The sequence below is a fragment of the Haliaeetus leucocephalus genome, unplaced genomic scaffold, assembly GCF_000737465.1.
Source record: "Haliaeetus leucocephalus isolate CR32 unplaced genomic scaffold, Haliaeetus_leucocephalus-4.0 Scaffold473, whole genome shotgun sequence".
NCBI lineage: Eukaryota > Metazoa > Chordata > Aves > Accipitriformes > Accipitridae > Haliaeetus > Haliaeetus leucocephalus.
In genome coordinates, this window is record NW_010972909.1 from 7,169,651 (window position 1) to 7,190,163 (window position 20,513).

Genomic DNA, 20,513 nt, shown 5'->3' on the forward strand with positions numbered 1-20,513 from the left:
CCCCAGCTGAAGGCAACCTAACTAATGAGAGCAACAGCCCTGAATCAGGTTTGCTGATGGGAAATTGCTGACTTGCTGCCTGACCTGTTTCCTTATGCAAATCATAATTAAGATTGCTTCTAAAGTGCCACTGCACCTCTTCTCTGATTCTCTTCCCAGCCAGTCAGTTTACTCAGCTAGGATTGTGTGAACATGGAGATAAGTTGAAGATTCAAACCTCAGTGAATGTCTGGTTTTGGTGGGGTTTTTTTGTTTGTTTGGTTGGTTGGTTGGTTTTGGATTTGAAGTTGGGGTTTCCCCCCCTTTCCTCTCTTTCATTGCACCAGCTGTCTTGGTTTGGACAAAGAGGGAAATGGTCACCCCAACATAGGATATGATGGTGAAGGCAGAACTAATCATAGCAGGTAACTGATATATGTAGAAGCTGGAGGACAGGTGGCATTGGTCCAAGCAGTATCGCCAGTTTCAGGAAAAGGATTGATCTGAAGGCTGAGAAATAAAATTAATTGCTAGGGAAAGGAGAAAGGGCCAAAGCCTCTTTTCTGACAAGCATTGAGAAAATGACGTATATTGTCACTTGCACACATGCATGCAGTTCTGAGGAGAGCAATAAATGCAACAGCCCCCAAAACACATTCACTTTTCCAAAAGAAAATGATTTTTCTGTTTTCTTTTTTTTAAAGAGTGCAGAGAACTACAGTATTAATGTGGGGAGAGAAGAAACAACATTAAATTCGGGGGAGCAGTGAAAGGAAGAATGGAGTATCTGAGCTATTGTTTTGACTAGATATTGCAGCATGTGTTGGTTTTCTACTAGATAAAATAACAGGGAAGCAAGTGTAGCTATGGCTTCTAGATAACAGAGACCTCAGCCTCCTGCCAGGACCCCTCTTCTGCCATCTTTTCCTGTTTGCATAGAAGGAAATGCCTGAAAATTACTACTGTGTTGTTTGTTTGGGTTGGGGTTTTTTTGGGGGGGAGGGGGAAGGTTGAGTTAAATCTGAGGATGCTGAAAGTGAAAGGAAAGACTGTGGGGAGAACTGCTGGAAAGGTAAGAGTGACAGGGAAAGTCACTTAGGAAAGGGAAGGGAAATGTGAAGAAAAGAGTAGAGAAGAAAAATGAGAAAAATAGAGCAGTGTTTGAAGAAAGATGGAAAATGAGTGGCATAGGTGCCTCTTGCTTTACTTTAGGAGAAGCTGGGAGAAAGCAATGTGATTAGGGAATTCACTGAAGATGCAGTGGAGCAAGAGAAAAGTCTCATGAGGAACGCCTTCTCCTAAATCTCATGGATGAAGATTACTGTGGGAGAAGAACATGGGACTCATCGGAGCTCACAGACAAGTGCCTCACCTGTGTGGATGGATCTCTCTGAGCAACAGTACCTTTTTGCAGTACAGGTGAATCATGATATTTCCAAAACAGTGGAAATTCCTCAAAGAACTGGATATTTGAGTATATAGGTCAATGGTTTTTTGCTATTATGCTGTGTTCTCTGATAAACAAGAACATTGCACAATTTTTTTTGTGCAGGGAAGGCAGTTTGTGCTTTAAGTAGCATTAAACTGTAAAATCTCAAAGTGGTGCATGACCTGCAGGAGCTTTAAACTGTTTCTGGAAAGTGTGGGACAAATGGGAGCACAAAAGTAGATTTATTTCTTTTTTTTGTTCTTTCTCTGTGGCTGGAGAGGGGAAGATATTCAGGAAAGTCCAACAGTATTTTTTATTATAAACTGGATGAGGCATGTTCTTCATTCTTGCTTGGTGCTGTGAGTTTTTGCCACTCTCTCATTGCAGGCTTTTCTACAGCTGTGTGAACAATTGATTTATTGTTATGGTAGTCTCTGGTGCTGACACCAAATCAAAATTAACATGGAGAAAAAGGTTTGGGTCAGCCCAAACCCATTTGTATTTCTCTAATGGGCAAAGGGATCAGAGAAGAAAACACAACTGTTTCACTGAGTTTGAAACAAACTTTTCCATTTTTTCAGGCAATGTTACTCATAGGAGTACGCCCTCAGAAGGACACTTGTACGCTTTTCCTGAGGTCAGTTATTGACTCTGGTGGTTTGAAGATGTTTTGGTTCCACTATCCTCCCTGGCTGATTTGGTTCGGAATTTAAACAGAAGACTCCTACTTGCCAGGAAAATTCCTATGCCCCTGGAATATATTTAAGAGATCATTCAAAGGGAGATTGCTTCCACAACAGAGAAGATGCTGTATTCCCTGCATGCAGCACCCCCCAGTGCGTCTGTGCCTTAGTGGCTAGAGTTCCCTGAAGGGTTCAAGACTTGGGTTACATCCAATTCCTGAAGAGTACAAATGAGGAAATTTTACTCAAGTCTCCAGCATTCTAGATAAGTGTCATGGTTACATAGCATGCAGGCATTGTTGTCTTATTTTGCTGATTTTGCAGAACAATTCAGAGCATCTAAATCAGGAATTGAAATAACTGCAGAAGCACAGGGCTCTGACTTTTCTGTTAGGAATGCATCTAGTGACTAGTCCATCTACTGACTAATGTACAGGAACCCAGACACATCTGGTAGGCACCATAAGTTAGCTGGCTTTGGGTTTAATACACCCCTGAAAAATGCCTCTGTGAATCTGAGTAAGCTATGCCATCTTGAAATGCTATAATAAAACATTTGAATAATTAAACATTATTGCTTTGTTTATTCTCAAATGTTTTCTTAGGCTAATATTCTCTGAATTCACAAATATTGTCAGGATCAAAGAAATGCACTTTATATAAATAAACCATGTGCAAAAGTAAATTAAATTAAAAAAAGAAATGCAGCCTCAGTTTTTCCTGCTTCCGCATTGCTAGCTTGAACAAAAGCCTCCCTCTTTCCTACCTTTCATTGACAACTTCCTTGATTTTAGTGATCAGCTTGTGAGATTAGGGATAGATTCTGGAAAAGAGAGTCGTTTGCTCCCAAGGTGCCATTACGTGGTAAAGCACCATTCGGTGTATGGACAAAAGATGTTAGGCCATGTAGAATTAAATATAAAACCTGAATAGGAACAGTTTGAAAATTTTTGTCTTCTTAAACCCAATTACTTTCAAAGACCTTCTAAAGAAAGCATTAGATTTGCACTTCATTTAAGGGCATGCGGCTTTGATAACCTTTTGTTCCAAAGAAGCCAATCCATTTTGCCACCTGATCTCTCACTCTCTAGACATATTTTATGCAGTCTAAATTGCTGTTTATTTTGTGTGTATTGCAATTTTAAATTGCTCTGGCCTAGGCTGTTTTTCAGACACAACCATCTTGTGTTCTGCTCAGTGCAGATGGACTGTGCATGCATAAGTACTCACACAGAAGTTTCTACTTCTGTTCCTTTTTGCTGCTTTCAGTAAAGGTTCTGCAGACTAAAGGTATGTCTTTCCTTTTTGCATACGGGAATACTTAATGCTGTGTTTGTTACTGGCAAAAAGTGAAAGGGAAAAATTAGAACTGAGTCTTTGGGATAAAAGAGCACACTCTTGGATTCATTGACCTGATCCTACCACTGCTATTGAAGTGGACAGCCTTATTCATGAGAGTAGTCCCACATGAGGAGGATTCCTTCACATGGAAGGAATTTTAGAGCTTTCATGTGTTTCTGCAGGCTATGGATTCTTAACCTGGTCTTGTGAACAGGGAGTAGTGACCATTCTGTCTTATATGTAGAACAGGGTACAAGCTAACCTCTGGCTGCAGATGTTGGGGCTGGAAAAGCACAGTAACATTCTGGATAAGGCTAAGAACTAAGAAGTTATACAAATAAATTAGGTTCCAATTCTGATCTCATGCTTTGGAGTAAATTAGAGCTGTTTCATCAGAGTTGACCAATTCAGAAACTGATGCTTGTCTTTTTTACTGCAAACAGAATTAATTTACCCCTTCTCCTCAGCAGCATTCCATCAGTAATTTCCAACCTCTATTTAAAAGAAGGTAGGGCAATTAAAATTCATATCTAAATACACCATGTCTCTATTTATCAATATTATCACATGTATAATTTGTAAGAGCCTTAAGTTCCAGTGAGCAGTAGCCAGATGAGTACAGAGTCACATGGAGCAGCTTGCTTTTGAGTGTTCCATAAGTGATCAAGGTATCAATGTTCATGCTTAGCTCAGGTAACAGTATTGGGCATGTGCAACATACTAGTACTGACTAATTTAAAACTGCACAACTTTCCTTCTTAGTGTGATAGCATTCTATGATGATGGCTTCTGCGGCTAGTTAGAAGCATACAAAGAGAATAGTAAAAACATAAGCAGCAGGTCTCCAAAGAATCCTACAGTTAGGTGTAAACATTCATAATTATAGGTATATTTGGAATTACCAAACCTTTATTAAACAGGCATTGGTCACCACTTGCTTTGGATCTACTATGTCCACCAAAGGCTCCTTCATGGCAACATCCCTAATACAGGTCATGTCAAAGCCGTACACATTCTCCCACCCTGTCAATGCAAATGGATGTGTCAAAGATTAGCAGTAATAATAAAAATATTTTTTTGTTTCTTAAAGCATCTTTCATTTGAAAGAATTTCTACCATCCCCTAACTTTCAGCTCTCCTCTTTAGATCTTTGCTCCCTGCCCCAGTTGTTTATGTCATCATTGCTATTTTTTATAGATAATGCAATTGTGGCAAAATAACCCCTCAATGTATATCTCTGAACAAGTGGCCCTTGGTTTTGGTGTTCCCCAAACTGTGATATATGAGATTTGTCAATGATTTTCATGGCTTTAGACATTTGAGAGTGTTGCCCAAAATCATATAATATGTCAGGTTGAGACTTGGGAATAGCTGCTAAGGTTAATCTATCCTTTCCTATCCATTCTGGTTAATATTTCCTTTTTTTATAGATTGCTATTCAATCAGCAGTTTGCATGCTCTTTTAATTATTTAAGTAGTCTTAGTTTCACCAAGTGAATTACTGACAGGAGTAGAATGACAGGTGTGTTGCAATATTTGGGACATCCAAGTTTTAATCTGCATGTACATCATGACAAAAAAGCAAAATGTCCACTTTCTAAAAGATTTAAAAGCCATGCTGATCTTCTATATTTAAACTGTTCCTCTGTTTCTGCCGATAAATGCTTCTTATCTCGCTGAGGTTTTTTTTTTCCTTTTTTTTTTCTTGAACAAAATGAAAACATTGAAACATTGAAACATTGAATAGGACACTGGCTTTGCTTTTAAGATTGCTTAACAAAATGAAAACAAAAACCTCCAAAAAAGTGAAATCTTAGTCTTATGAATCATATGAGTCAAGGACCATTCAGTGCTCCATCTGAAAGTCTAAACTGAATACTGTGAACATTTAAAAAATTGTTTGAACACAAGCAAGGTAAACTGATAAACAGCAATAGTGAGCATGTTCGAAATGTCCCATTTTTTCAGAGCATATGAGCATAGCATTTGAGCTACTGGTGTTCCCAGAGGACTATGACTGAAAAACGTAGTATGAGCAAAAAATGTGCATATTTCTAAACTGGAACAAATCTGGACATGAACAGTTCTTTGATATGTCATCTCTTTATTGGGCTCAATATTTCAGGGGAGCTGGTGGTCAAAACTTTTGTTTCAGGCATCATGAGCATGCGGGAACTTCAGATTATACTTATAGAATCCATATGTTTTTACGTGGTTACTCAGAAAAGATTAACTAGGAAACCCTGAAGGAACAATTTATTAACAGAGTTGTTGGGTCCTCCATCATTTGATGTACTTCAGCCTACATGGGATGCCACAGTCTGTATTAGACAGAGACCTGTCACAGGAGTTAAAAGATAAAATTATATGTTTCACATTTTGCAGGAAATCAGAGTAATTGACTATAGTAGTACTCTGTGGCATTAATGAAGTTTGAGAAATCAGAAGTCAGATTTTTTTAGAAACCTCATATTGCATTATTTCTTAATCAATATGATGGTTCCTGAGTGCCCTTTGAAATGCTCAGCCCTGCATCTCATATGAAGCCAAGACCCTGTCCACTTTATGAGAGAAAAAAGAAAGATGAAACATGGAAATGTAAGGAGACACCATCAAGGATTTATAAACTGAAAAGAGAGACAAGATGGTGGTGCAAATAGGTAGTGAGATGGAAATAACTGAAGAAGACACAGAGGTATAAAAAGTGAGGGGGGGAAGGGAAATCAGAGGTCAAATCAGAAAAGAAAGTGTCTTAAAAGAAAGCAACATTTTAGAAGAGAAAAAGAACCCCCCCAAAATTTTTTTTTAAATGATGAAAAAAAAATTAGTTGAAAACAAGTATATTGTTTGTGAGAAAAGAAAAAGGCTTAAGGCCTAGAAAGGAAGGGGTTCAAAAGCAAGGTGAAAGAAGGCATAATGGATTTTTTTTTAGGCCTAAATGGGTTTGATTTCTTTACAGAATGGATGCCTCATACGTCCTTTTGAATCTGTAAATTTTGTAAGGAATGTAGCTGTCAAGGTCATCACATAACTGAGGAGAAAAATCTAGGCTGTGCTTGAGGAGTAGATATAATTCTCCTTGGCACCTACACAGACTTCTTGTCACTGCCCCGCTGCACTGGGCTTGCTTTTGATCCAAAATGGCAGTTTTGATCCAAAATGGCAGTTTTGACCCATTGGCAGTTCTGTGTATTGGCACTGAATTTGATGACAGAAAAACCAAATTTTCTCTTGTGAGAGGAGCTGAGAGGCAAGGAATGAGGAATTAGGCATTTTCATTTAAAGGTTGACTGAACCCACTAATTTTACCTAGGCTTTTTCATGTATTCTTAATAAAGCTGCTTAGGAATTCTGTGATTTTTTTTTTTTTCCCCCTAATGGAAAATGCCTTTAAGTGAAATTGACTAGATCTGAAAAATAAATAAAAGCCAAAAAAAGAAAAAAAGAAGAGTGAAATGATGTAGAACTTACTCATTTCATCAAAACTATTATGACCAAATAAATCCAAACTTGGGTGACCTGGGGGACAACAAGTTGAATGTGAACCAGGAGTATGACCTTGTGGTGATGAAAGTGAACCACACGCTAAGATATGAGGAGTGTCCAAGAAAACTGGATTTGCTTAGCCTGGGACAGCACAGGCTAATGGTGGGATCTAATTGCTATCTGCTGCTACAGAAACAAAGAAAAAGGCAGATTCCCTTCAGGTGACAAGGGACAATGAAGGCAAGTTTCAGCAAAGAAAATTCTGACTGGATATTCAGAAACATGTTTACTCCTGAGGGTCCTTCAGCATTGAACAAGTGCCCAGAGAAGCTATGGAATCCCCACTTCTTGACTTCGGGGCAGGGCCCTGAGTGACCTGCTTTAACCGTGAAATTTGGCCTGCTTTAAGCAGGAGGCTGGACTAGGTGGCCTGCAGAGGTCACTAACAGCACCAGTTAGTCAATGAAACGTCAAGGAACCTCCCTGCCCCCCATTTTAAATGTAAAGGAACAGTCAATTTTATGCATCTATGAAGTAAAACAAAAAAGTTTAAACTTTTTTTTCACATCAAAGTAAAATGGAAATTTCTGATCCTTATTTTTAATTTAAAAATTATCACATAAAGTGTTTTAAAAAATTAAAAAAGCATTTTTTTCTTCTCGACAAGCTTATTAGTGACATCATTTTTTCTAGACTTATTTCTTAACATTTACAATTCATTTGCATATTACTAATTTTTCTGTTCTTGTTATTTTAAAAACACAACCCAGCACCTTGATGGCAAAAGAATATTACCAATTTTAATGGCAGTTATGTGGGATGATGTATTTATCAAAACAACAACAAAACTAAATCTCCTAAAATCCACATTTTAAAACACAGGTAGAGGTATCAGTATAAATCTAAGCAAGGTCTACATCAATTTATTAATGCATCTTTCCTTTGTGCACTTTAAATTACTGCAAGTTTTCTGAATTTATCACCAGACTAGAATTTTCTCAGTATTCGTGTTTATATTTGAATTCTGGCCTGGTCAGTGTGATTTCTTGACTTTTGCAAAACTTTGCCAGTGAAGAGATTACAGTAGGCTACTATAAATCAAATATTTTAGGGAAATAACCATAGAAAAGTGTTACTGTTAGGCGTTTACTCACAGTGAATTTTGAAGTCCTTGTACTGTCTGTCTTCAATTGCTACCACGTACAAAGCAGCTCGGTCTGGAAACATTAGCCCTCCAGGTTTCTGTTGATGAATTGTGGGGAAATGGATCTCGTAATCTATTCACCTGACAAAGACATCACATTTTGAACTGCACATACAAAAACCAGACAAGCACCCCTTGCATGCCTTTATTGTTTTCCTTCAGATTGTCACATCAGCTTTAATCTCAGCAACTCTTGCAGCCTGTAGCAATGTCATTAGATAGTGTCTATACAAATTTTACCAGCAGTTAATCAAAAGCAAAGCTCTTTCACAGAGATCCCCTTTGTTAATCTTTTCGTTAAAGCCTAAGAAATGACACCTGGAGATGTAATTGTGTCTTGTTATGGTGACAGTAGGAGAGAGAAGGCTTGTAGTCAGAAAATAAATGATGATTGCTCCAGCAAGGAGTATGACATGCAGAACACCTACCAGCCACTTGTCTCGTGCGAAGATGACTGTGTTTAACATTGACTCATAGAACAGACAGTAACCCATCCACTCGCTGATGATGATGTCTACTTTATCCACAGGTAATTCAACTTCTTCCACTTTACCTTTAAATATTGTGATTACTGAAAAAAGAATCCAAAGAAATACATTTCACATAATAAAACACCTAAGTTCCTTACTGGTGAATGTCAGGCTGACCTTTTCAGTATGATTCTCTTCTTGAATGCCTGTAGATAAGGGGTGACTCCATGTGACTCAATGGATTTTACACTATTTTAAAACTACTTGCAGTAGGCATAATAAACAGAAGTTTTAGTTTCAGTATAAAAGGAAAAAAAAAAAAAAAAGAAACAAACCCCAAACCAAAACCCAAACCAAATAAAACCCATATATAAAAAAACAACAGAAAAACAGGCCTTACCTGGTTACCTGCATGATCTCATTTTACATGCCCTTTGGAATTTGGAAGATTTCTAGATCATTGACCAAGTAATGCAAAGAATCCACCTAGAATCCTTTAAACATCCCTGTAGGGTTACAGATACATGATCTCATCACTGAGATATTAGAGATTTATGGAACTAGGATCTAATTCTCAACTGTTTTTCAAATATATTATACTGGCTTCACAATGAGGAAACTAAGGCTTATTTCTTCCATGAGTTCTGGGGAGCTGACTCAACTGAGAAAGTCAGATCTAGCCTGACAGTACACAAACAAGAAAGTTTGTACAAACACGGTTCTCTCATGAAAAATAATTTTTCATTCCTTTCTGCTTCATGATTGAATCTTTTATAACATACTGGCATTCTCGCTCTGAATCTTCTATGTGGTGTAGGCTTGCATTACTTTCCACAGTTATCTAAACTGACTGTTGGAAAACAATGCTGTCAGGTATTTTGTCACCAAAATAGTTTCAAGGAAATTAAAAGGTTGCTAGAAGTTTGATGTGGTAGAATACCAGATCGTCAGAGACACTATTACAACACAGCGCATTAAGTTGCTGGCAATACTGTATACTACTTACAGGAGACTGAGTAGGCACTGCAAAAGCAAATCAACAATCAATTAATATAATTGGTTGATACCAGAACAGGTATTTTGCTTAAAGTAAAATTAAATGCTGGTCCATATTTAGTTCAGTTGTAAAAAATAATTTTGTTTTAGGATCACTACACAATTCACCAATCATTCTTTCATTTTTTAAAAAATATATTTCCTATTTACAAATGTAGTCCCAATTCTTTAGACAAATAATTTCCAGCTTGGGTTTGTCTGCTATTTATATTGTTGGTTGCAGTGGGTAAAGTCTCATGGTTCCGGATTCTTCCTTGACAAGGTAACTGATGCACTTGAAATTCAGGAATAAAGTGAGTAGGGAATGTTTTACTTTCCATTACTAATTGATAAGATTACTGTATTACTCTTAATAAATGGCAGGTTTTAATGATGGCAATTTTTATTGATGAAAGTTGTCAACATTCAGTTCGAGGAAGATGAATTTCATTTAGCTACAACTAGGTTAGCTGTTTAAGAGTGGAAGCGCGGTTTGAGTGATTTTTTAGAACTCAGCCCAGGGAAAATGAGGTTTCGTGCTTCCAAAATACATGCAGTACTAGTATTACTCTAACTAGATGTGGCCGCTTTATTTGCATAGCAAACTTTTAATCCAGACTGGCCCCCTAAGCAGTTGGGAACACTGATTCAGACTGGTGGCACCAAGTATCAGCTGGTAAGAGCAACCTGATCGGAAAAGAGCAGAGTTCCCTTCTCCTTCCCATTCTTTAATCTCCTTCCTTTCACAGTTAGTAGCTCAATAGTTCATCTGTTGTTACACTGAAGACTCTTCATGTCTATCAGATCCAGCCACGAGTTCTCTTTAGTTCTCTTTTCTCCCGAGAACTTTCACTGCCACAATTCTTTTGGAGTGAATTTTAGCACTGTTGACAGCTGCCAGTGACACACCTGCAGACTTTGAAGCCCTCTGTTTATACCTAGAACAGTCACAGTGTAAGCAGCAGCAGCAGCACAAGTTCCTCCCACCTCCCTTCACTTTGATGAAACATCTTCATAAGGCATCATGTGGGAACAGATTGTGCTGTCCCCAGCTGTATTGTATCTGTTCTGGAAACAGTGGGTTTTCTCTTGGTTCAGCCCCTTTTGCTGACTCTGCATTTCTCTAAACAATTAGGGGGAAAAAAAGAAAAATTTCCATGAGCAACAAGATCCTTTGGCTCAGTACCTGGTTGCATTAAAATAAAAGTGAATGTGGGTCAGCATAATGTGTGTAAGTGTAAATGTTGGTTCAGTTGTGTAATTTGTTTCTATTGGAGACCAAGCTGCAGTTGGACAGACCGCTGAACCTGTCCAGGCAGGTGTCCTGCCAAAGGAGAGGGGTCTCTGCTTCTTCCTCCACTGTTTTTCCAAGGACTTGCTCCTTGGAGAAACAGGAGGAAGAAGCAGAGATAAATACCTTCTGCAACCCCTGGAGCACGCTGGATCCTTCTTATTTATTCTGACAATGGTCCCTTCACACACAATTCCTGTTGCTGGAAATCCAAACGTGAATTGATTTGTGGTACGCTGTTTGTCTACCTATTTGATGAAAGGCCATTCTGCGAATATATGGGCTCAGCACCAAAGGTGCAGGTGCAGGATAACCAAGCTGAGGTCAACACCTCATTGTTTTAGTGCTTTATCCTTACTGGGGAGGAGAGTATTTTCTGGTCCTTTGCTTTCTTCTTTTTCTGAACCAAAAGTTGCATACACTGGCTGGCCTCTTATAGCCCACGTCACTGCTGTTTCTTTCCCGCCACACCACACCACTTGAATACGCGTACTGTACAAAAAATTCTCCTCCCAAACAGCTCAGTGTAAGTCAGAAGCTGCCAGTGACAGCAATAAAAATTAGAGCAGATCTAAACCAGAACAGAAGTCTATTCCTGCGCATGTGCTAGCATAGCACCAGTGCAGACACAGCTAAAAGTGGGGGCAAATGACAAAGTCTAGCCAGTTTAAACAAGAACTGTCTCACAGCCTCAGTTACAAAAAAACTTATTTTTTAGGTTGTTATGAAGCTATCTTGTGTGCAGTGATTTGGAGGAGGAGTGAAGACATGAAATAGAGCTTGCTGGAGATGATTATTTTTTAAGAGTTTTCAGTAGGTTGGGGGTATTTTTAGTATTTTTTTTTAATTGAAATGTTTCCATATCCCTGGAAATGTCAACAGTTTTCTTTTCAAGAAAGAAAAAGTTTTCTATGATACTCTTATTCTGAGAATTGAACATTTTCATTTGTGTGTGTTTCAATATGTTTTTTAAATTTATTTTTTTTTTAAGTTGGAAGTCAGAAGAAATTCTTAGTGAAAAATCTGTATTGATATGGAATACTTTTTGCTTTGAACCTTATTTCAATTTGAATGTAAGTGTGTGTGTGTCGATTCTATTTTAAGAGATAAGGTGGAATTCAAATGGCAGAATTAATTTGAAAAATTCAGCTCTAATATGGGGCCTTCTGTCTGCTTTGCTAAATCAAACTGCCTGCTGATGAGTCCTATTTGCTTCTCTTGTCTGTAAGCCTAGAAGTAAATGTAGAAGTAACGTCTCCCATGAGGAATTGTAGTGCCTAGAATGAGGTGTTTAGTTTTGTATTTACATAAGTAAAATAAGTAAAACTACCATTTACATATAAACCACACAACATAAATTAATCAGAAAAAGTGAAACAGTTATCTTCTCTGTCTCCTGAAGAAAATATTTTTATATATGCCTTACTGTTGTCCAAGTGGTTGGCCTTGATAATTTTTTCTGAGTAGTCAGATATACTTGAGCATTCAATCTAGGAAAAAAAGAAAAAAAGAAAAGGAAGAGGAAGACTAATTATGTGTTAGAGATCTCAGCTATATGAATAAAACCAAAATCTACTGAAGGCAGCAAAGACTTTACAGAGCATGTAGTCATTGATAAAGAGTAAATCAAACCTGTGTGGGCAGGATCATGATCAATGATATCTTAATATTTAAACTGCCATCTGTGTTTGAGTTCAACTGGCTCATATAGAAAAGACTGTTTTTAAAACTGTTGAAATGTGGAAAAAAGGGGCCCTAACTCCAAAATTACATAATTTATTAATAATATTATTTAATTTATTCCTGCTACTTCAAATATTGCCTCCCCCCCCCAAAAAAAAATCTGCTGAAGGGAATGAATCAGCATGGTGCTACATTTCCTCACGTTTTTTTTAAAAAAAAATATATTCAAACTTTGTGAATAAGGTTAAAATTCAAACTCTGCCAATACTGCTCTTTGTCAAGACACAATTGCTTTTCTCCGTGAAAAATCTATCGTCTTTGGCAATGCCTGCTATCAAAAAAGAATACAGACATTTTACACATAAGAAATGACTGAAATTATTGTATTTACAAAAAGATCCAGATCTGAATGTCTTTTCCTATGACCAGTTCTGTGCTTTTACTAAGAAAGGAATTACAAAGTACCTTCTAGTTTTAGATTTGCCCTTAAATTTGTTAAAATCTGTGTTCTAGCATAAAAGCCCATGTTTGCAATGACCTTTTCTATCTTTTAGAGAAATACTGCATTCCATGAATCCCTCTGGTTCTTGTGCCCTTTTAAAATCATGAGGGCCAAAGTTGCTGGTAGTCACCGAATCAGTTCCTAATTTACCTCTTCAAATTTGACATTAAACTGCCAGTAATTCTTTGTATAATCCTTGTCTCTCTAACTGCCCTATGGGAATATCAAATAGAATTATATTATCTCTAATGAGGTGGTTAATACGTCCAGTGAATTTCATTTAATCTCTAAAAGCCAAACTGTGCTTGACCTCTGTGATGGCACTAGCAGATGGCAGGATAGCGGATGGAAGGACACACAAATCCCTTATTCTTTTTATATAGCCCATGAAACAGCTAGGCATAATAGCAGTCATAATATCAATCCCTGTCCCCATGGGAACATGAGCCTTAATTCTACTTAGCTTGCCTGTGGATGTAAACCGCTCCTCAAGATATCTGACTAAATGGCCTGAACATAAACCAAAACTGGCATGTAGAAAGGAACATCAGAGTGCCAGTTCAGAGAGTCCAGGGAAGAAATCCCTTGGGGAGAACTCCGTCCTTTTTCTCCATCCAGCTTCTTCTTCCCTTACTGTAAACTGTGTAGACTATATGCCTTGTCTATATTTACAGCCATTATAACATACTCAGTTTTCCAGTCTATATTCACATCTGCCTGGCATTTTCAATTCCATTGCTCATTCTTTCTGGTTGTTTTGGGTGATTTTTAAATAAAGCATGGGTATGTAGGTGTTTGGAAGTGGCTTTCCAACCTTTCTAAAGAAAAAGATGCAAAGAAATAAAAAGTTCTATTCCATGAATGACTACAAGTTTCAAAAAATCAGCTTCATTCTCAAAAAAGCAAAATAATAAAAAAACCCCCACTCAAATGTTCCAGGAAGGAATATATATTTCAGAAAATAAATTTGCTTTAGGGTGGCTAAAGCTGTTTGTCTCTGTTTTGACTTGGACTCCATACTGTGGTACGATTTTATTTTAAAAAGCAACTCATTTCAGAAAAAGAAAATACTGAATTCTGTAGGGGAAGAAATAGGAAAAAAAATCAGTGTTGTCAGGTTTTTCCCAAGTTCTCTTTCAAGTCAGTGACCTGCTCAAATCTGTTCAATTTTACAAAGCATTTGGATTTTACAAAAACTGTGTGTTCCAATATGTCTGTACCTCTGTTTACAATCACAGAATGGTTTGGGTTGGAAGGGACCTTTAAAGATCAACTAGTCCAACCCCCCCTGCCATGGGCAGGGACACCTTCCACTAGACCAGGTTGCTCAAAGCCCCAGCCAACCTGGCCTTGAACACTTCCAATGATGGGGCATCCACAGCTTCTCTGGGCAACCTGTGCCAGTGTCTCATTACCCTCATCATAAAAAATTTCTTCCTCATACCCAATCTAAATCTACTCTCTTTCAGTTTAAAACCATTGTCCCTTGTCCTATCACTATAGGCCTTGGTTAAAAGTCTTTCTCCACCCTTTATATATTGGAAGGCTGCATTAATGGAGCTTCCTCCTCTCCAGGCTGAACAACCCCAACTCTCTCAGCCTGTCTTCATAGGAGAGGTGTTCCAGTCCTCTGGCCATTTTGTGGCCCTCCTCTGGACCCGCTCCAACAGGTCCACGTCTTTCTTGTGCTGGGGACCCAGAGCTGGATGCAGTGCTCCAGGTGGGGTCTCAGCAGAGCAGAGTAGAGGGAGAGTATCACCCTTCTCAACCTGCTGGCCACTCTTCTTCTTATGCAGCTCAGGATACAATTGGCTTTCTGACCTGTAAGCATGCATTGCTGGGTCACATCCAATTTTCCATCAACTAGTATCCCCAAATCCTTCTCTGCTGGGCTGCTCTCAATCAATTCATCACCCAGTCTGTACTGACATTGGGGACTGCCCTGATTCAAGTGAAAGACCTTGCATTTGGCCTTGTTGAACTTCATGAGGTTCATACTGGTCCACTTCTCAAGCTTGTCAAGGTCCTTCTGGATAGCATTCTTTCCCTCAAGTATATCAACTGCACCACTCAGCTTTGTGTCATCTGCAAACTTGCTGAAGGTGAACTCAATCCCACTATCTATGTCATTAATTAAGATATTAAATAGTAGTTGTCCCAGTATGGACCCCTTGAGGGACCCCTGAGTTTCTTCACCTCTCTCTAGTTCTGTGTGTGTATATTCATCTCTACTTCCATTTTACTTCTCAGTCTTCAATCTAATGCTGCAAATGTCTCCTCTCTTACTAGGGTCTTTTTCTGAAACAGTCACCACATTCCCAGATTTCCTTTTCCCCTGGGCTGTGTCCTCATCACCACCTTTTTATCCAAATCAGCTAACATCTGACATGTGCTTTCATTTTATCTGTCTGTTTAACTCCTTCTTACCTACACTGTCACATTTGTCTGAAAATACCATAGAATTCAGATGGTTCTACTGCAGTGACTGTCCTGAATTTTGTATGACAAAATGCAGAAGATAAACCAAGGTTTCAAGGGATAATTGAATGTGTTTTTCTCTCCCTCACTCACCCCTCCCAAGCACCAACAGCCACACGTCAATCCTGTCTCTACATGTCTTACAACAGCTCCCCAGTTAGAAGAACATCATTGCACAATCTCCTGTTATCCTCCCACAATGGTTAGGGGTCAGAGCACATGAAGAAAGAAGAAGAAAAACTAAGGGGGCTGGTTCTGTTCAGCTTGTAGAAGAGATTCCCCCCAATCCAATAGCTATCTTCAACTATCTAAAAAGCGCTTTCAGAGAAAACAGTCACACTCTTCTCTGAAGTGCACAGTGCCAGGACGAAAGTCAGTAATCATGAGCTGCAGCAAGGAAAATTCCTGCTGATTGTAGCACTGGAATAGGTGCTGAGAGAGGATTTAGGGTCTCCATCCTTGGAGATTTTCCAAACTGGACTGGACAAGGCCTTGAGCAACCTGATATAGCTTTAAACTTAAGTCTACTTTGAGCAGGAGGTTGGATTAGATACTTCCAGAGGTCTTCTAAACTAAATCTTTCTATGAGTCAGTGATTCTATGATTTATGCCTCTTGAAGACCCAGAGATGGTTCTAGCAGTTGACTGAGGTAGTGGCAAGGAATAAGTTCCAACAGCGAGTAAGAGGGGATAAAAGAACCAGACAGGGTAGTGGATGAATTTGAACCTGAAGAAGGGAAATAATGAGAAAGACGAGAGTGATTTCAGTGGCACTATAGTCAGGAAACCAACACTCTGCAATTGTCAACAGTTCGCACATCATGCTATTTGAAAAATCACTTCTAACTGTAGAGAAGAAACTGGAACATCTCAGCTCTATGTAATAACTCATGACAAATGTTTGCTTTTTTAAAAGGAACACTCACAGTTTCAGTTGGCACTCTTTGCCAATAGGACCATAAAGTCTGAATTTGACTGTAAGATTGCCACTACCAGATGTCTGCAATATCTGCTTTTCCAACACAAATACAAGTCTGCAGCTTGCTGTGTGAGAGGGTTCATGGTGAGGTAGCTCACGTCACAAGAAGGTTTAAACTCTTAGACTATAGCAGAGGAGTTTCACACCTTAAGTGAATTCCTTTGAGAGCTAAGTTTCCCAGATAGCACAACCCCCAGCTTCAGTGCTGAAAAGTCCATGGGTGAGCTGACACTGGTGTGCCACTGAGCTTCATAAATGCCTGAAGTACAGCCTGAACTGTAAAGAAATCCAAAGCAAAAAAACCCTCTAAAACCAACAACCTGTGGAAAAGTATTTACTTTTCTTTTACTGGGTGAATTTTCTGCCAGTGAGCTGGCTGACTGTGGAATCAGATAAGCACCAGTGCCAGCACAACGGAGGGAGGAAGACCATATGGCCAGGGATCTGGGAGATAGGAAGGTGGGAGCACAGCATCATCATTTTGTATATGCTTATACTTTTACAGCACTGCAACATCCTTGTGTGAGACCTGCATTCCTGTATCAGAGAAGGCTACAGGTTTATTCTCCCTGAGGCTTTGAGAGAATAAATTCTGCACTCAGTTTAGAAGAAATAACATTCTAGCTGACAATTCTGTATATTAAGTCTCATGCTTAAACTCCAAAACTTTTGCCAGCACCTTCTGATTTCAGCTATCTATACTTCCATGCTCTAGTCTGATACTCAGATGAGGCACTCAGAATTAACACTGGATTTTGAAAATATAAGCCTGAGAATTGAATGGGAGTCCTTGCATTTCATGTATCATTACCAGTAATAAAGACCCACAGTTTAGATACTCAGTGACATCAGTGTCTTCAAATGCACAGATATAGTCAACTAAGTTTTAGTAAACACGTTTGTCAAAGAAGTACACAGAGAAATAGAATCTAGTTCCCCTTTTCTATGTTGTGTTGTGTCTGCAGGGCAAACAGAAGTCCAAAGCAAAAAGAAAATGTACTTGTCATTTTAGAATCAGTACAAATAACTTTGAATATACTTAGGAAGCAAATCTATGCTCCCTCTAATGACTTCTCTGCAGAGAACTGCACATTCATGCTCCTAAGGCTCAATGTATTTAAGGTAATCATTCCTTTCTGCCTCTGAAAAGCATTATTGGCACAGAAAACATGCACGTGCTTTCTTGCATGACTCACTGAGTTGTAATGTACAGGGAAAAGTGTATTAAAGAAATTTGTTTCCAAGACTACAAAGTTGCAGAACATAAGAATTTAAAAAAGCAAGATAGTTCCTTTGTCCCCTCTGAGTAGGAGTGAGTCCCTTTAACATTTTTTTGCAACCAAGAAGAAATGTGAATGTGTATCAGATCACCAAAGATTCCACACAAGGGAAGACATTATATCTTGATTTGGAAAAGGCACACTACTGCAAGTCATAGAAAGCAACACAACTCCACTGAAGTCACTGTAAATCAAGTCATACAAGAGCTTGGAGAGAAGAATTTCAAACCAAGACAAGTAAGAAAAGGTAAATCACCAAGCCAAATTCTTAGGCATGTAGTGATAGGACAAGGGGTAATGGCTTCAAACTGAAAGAGGGTAGATTTAGATTGGATATAAGGAACAATTTTTTATGATGAGGGTGGTGAGGCACTGGCACAGGTTGCCCAGAGAAGCTGTGGATGCCCCATCATTGGAAGTGTTCAAGGCCAGGTTGGCTGGGGCTTTGAGCAACCTGGTCTAGTGGAAGGTGTCCCTGCCCATGGCAGGGGGGGTGGAACTAGATGGTCTTTAAAGGTACCTTCCAACCCAAACCATTCTAGGATTCTACGAAAATGCACAAACTCAAAATATGAGAGAAAGTCTTCTTACCCCATATACCTTCTTGGCTCCTGCCTTTGCAGCAAACATGGAGAGGATTCCTGTGCCACTTCCAACATCAAGGACAATCTTATCTTTAAAAACATGTTTATTGTGATACATTGAGTTTCTATAGGTTAATGTGCGCACTTCATCCTTTAACATTTCCTGTGATGAAAAAAAACCCATTGTGTTATTATTTGAAGTGCCTATATGCATTCAACACTGCTGCTGAATGCATTCCCTTATTCTAATTTAAGCATTATTAACACACAACCTCAAGAGTTTTTCTAGTACTTTGGGGTGCACACATCAAAGCAAATGTAAAATCCTAGCTACTTAGAACTGAATTATTAAGAAGAAGCATGATGTCCTTTGCACAATTTTATTTTTCTAAATATTACTTCACTGTTACAATTGACAACCAGAATGTAATCTAACCACAGAACTGCTTTGGGCATAGATAGAAGCCATACAAAAATTCAAGGTTTCACTTTCTCCTAAATCATGCACAACCTAAAACCTTTTTGGCCTGGTTTGGCAGGTGGATTCCATCTCTTTCTAGCAGACCTCAATCCTCAAAGAGGGTCCCGTAGACATAAAAGCCGAAAACTTGTCATTGACACCAGCTGCACAACCAGTTGTGGACCTGCAGGAGCACTTCTACTCAATTCCTTATTTGCACTGTTAGAACTGATGCAAAAAAACACCTGGCACACCTTGCTGTTGATCATCATCCTAAGAGCTGTGTAGTCACACTTGATATGCTCCAGGTCTCATATTGGTGCTTATGTGGAAGAGCAGCAGTAGTAATCCAAGGCTGGTCTAAGGGCTGGACAAATGTCAGCAGCCTCTCCACAATGTCCCAGGTCCAAATGCTTAGACAGCAGGTCAGGTCAGCAGATGGGGGCCTCTGTCCCCTGTAGGAGAGAGCCTTCCACTGCTATCACTTGTTGCTTCCTCCCAGTGCTTCTGTGTGGCTCAGGGCCAATTGGTTCTGATGCTTCATTGGACAGAACTTCCTGTCCTTCATCTACAATGAAAGCACTGAACCTATTCTGTAGCTAGAGATCTGCAGGTGGATCAGAAGCCTTCCTCCAGTTGTCAGAAGTCACAAGTTTCCAGCCTTCACCATCAGAGGAGTCTCCACTTCCAAACCTGGTAAGTAGAGACTCTGACTGACCCTCCTTTCAGCACAGTTGGGGATTTAGGCTCTTGTACCTTCAGGATCTCGGAGAAGATGCAGTCAGTCTCTTCTCATGTCCCTGATGCTGCAAAGTCTGCCAACCTCCTCTAGCAGCTCCTTTACTTGTTGACACAGATCCTCTACTAGTGCACACCTCCTGCAGGCAAGGAGGCAACCTCCCACTTTCCAACCTCAGCAAGAGGCCCCAGGTACTCCCTGAACTCTCTGAGACCTACAGAGCTGCATCCTTCCATCAGGAGCTCAATCTGATTTGAGGTCTCTGATGTGACTTCAATATTTCTCTTAGGTCTCCTTCCCACTCAATTGTTCCTCTATCTTCTTCCATTCTTGGATTGAAGACACTGGCAAGATGTAATTGGCAGATAGAAATCGTCTGTTTATGTGTACGCCCCACAAACAATTACTAGAGTAATGGAAATAGATACTGTTTGTGATGTGGTTTGTGAGAAGTGCCACTGATACCACATTGTTGGCCTTTTTGCATCCTAGTCTTTAAGATCCCATCCTCTTGGGTGATGTAAATATGAGATATTGGTGTCTTCTTTAGAATTGGTCTGCAGTCAACTTTTTGATGGTAAATATGGTCCACTGTGTATTTTGAATTCTTTACAGGAGTGTATCTACTGGAGGCTATTGGGCTATATGTTCCCATTAATGCAGCCTGTGCATTCAAGTAATTTGCCAGGAGTCAAGAAATTACTTAGCTTCTCACGTCAGTTGAGTAGCTGTTCTACTGGCATCTGTGCTCAAATATGCAAGAGAATAAAAGACCTAACTTAGCAATAAGGTAGTTTCCATGTGTGGTTGGGTTAGTTTGCAACCTTCATAAATGCACTAAATTGATGCGCTCATGAAGATCACCACTGTACAGATAGCTAATATAAGCT

At 39.1% G+C, this 20,513-nt stretch overlaps 1 protein-coding gene across 1 annotated transcript in view; it reads right to left on the reverse strand.

The window, feature by feature from the left end:
• The window catches only part of PRMT8 (protein arginine methyltransferase 8), a 65,251-nt gene that overhangs the window by 11,664 nt on the left and 33,074 nt on the right, over positions 1-20,513 (reverse strand). Inside the window, exons 3-7 of the mRNA XM_010575409.1 lie at positions 18,432-18,587; positions 12,345-12,408; positions 8,551-8,693; positions 8,073-8,160; positions 4,340-4,455 (exon numbers count right to left, since the gene is read on the reverse strand). Of these exons, the coding sequence (XP_010573711.1) occupies positions 4,340-4,455; positions 8,073-8,160; positions 8,551-8,693; positions 12,345-12,408; positions 18,432-18,587 (567 nt within the window). The remainder of the gene's footprint in view (positions 1-4,339; positions 4,456-8,072; positions 8,161-8,550; positions 8,694-12,344; positions 12,409-18,431; positions 18,588-20,513) is intronic.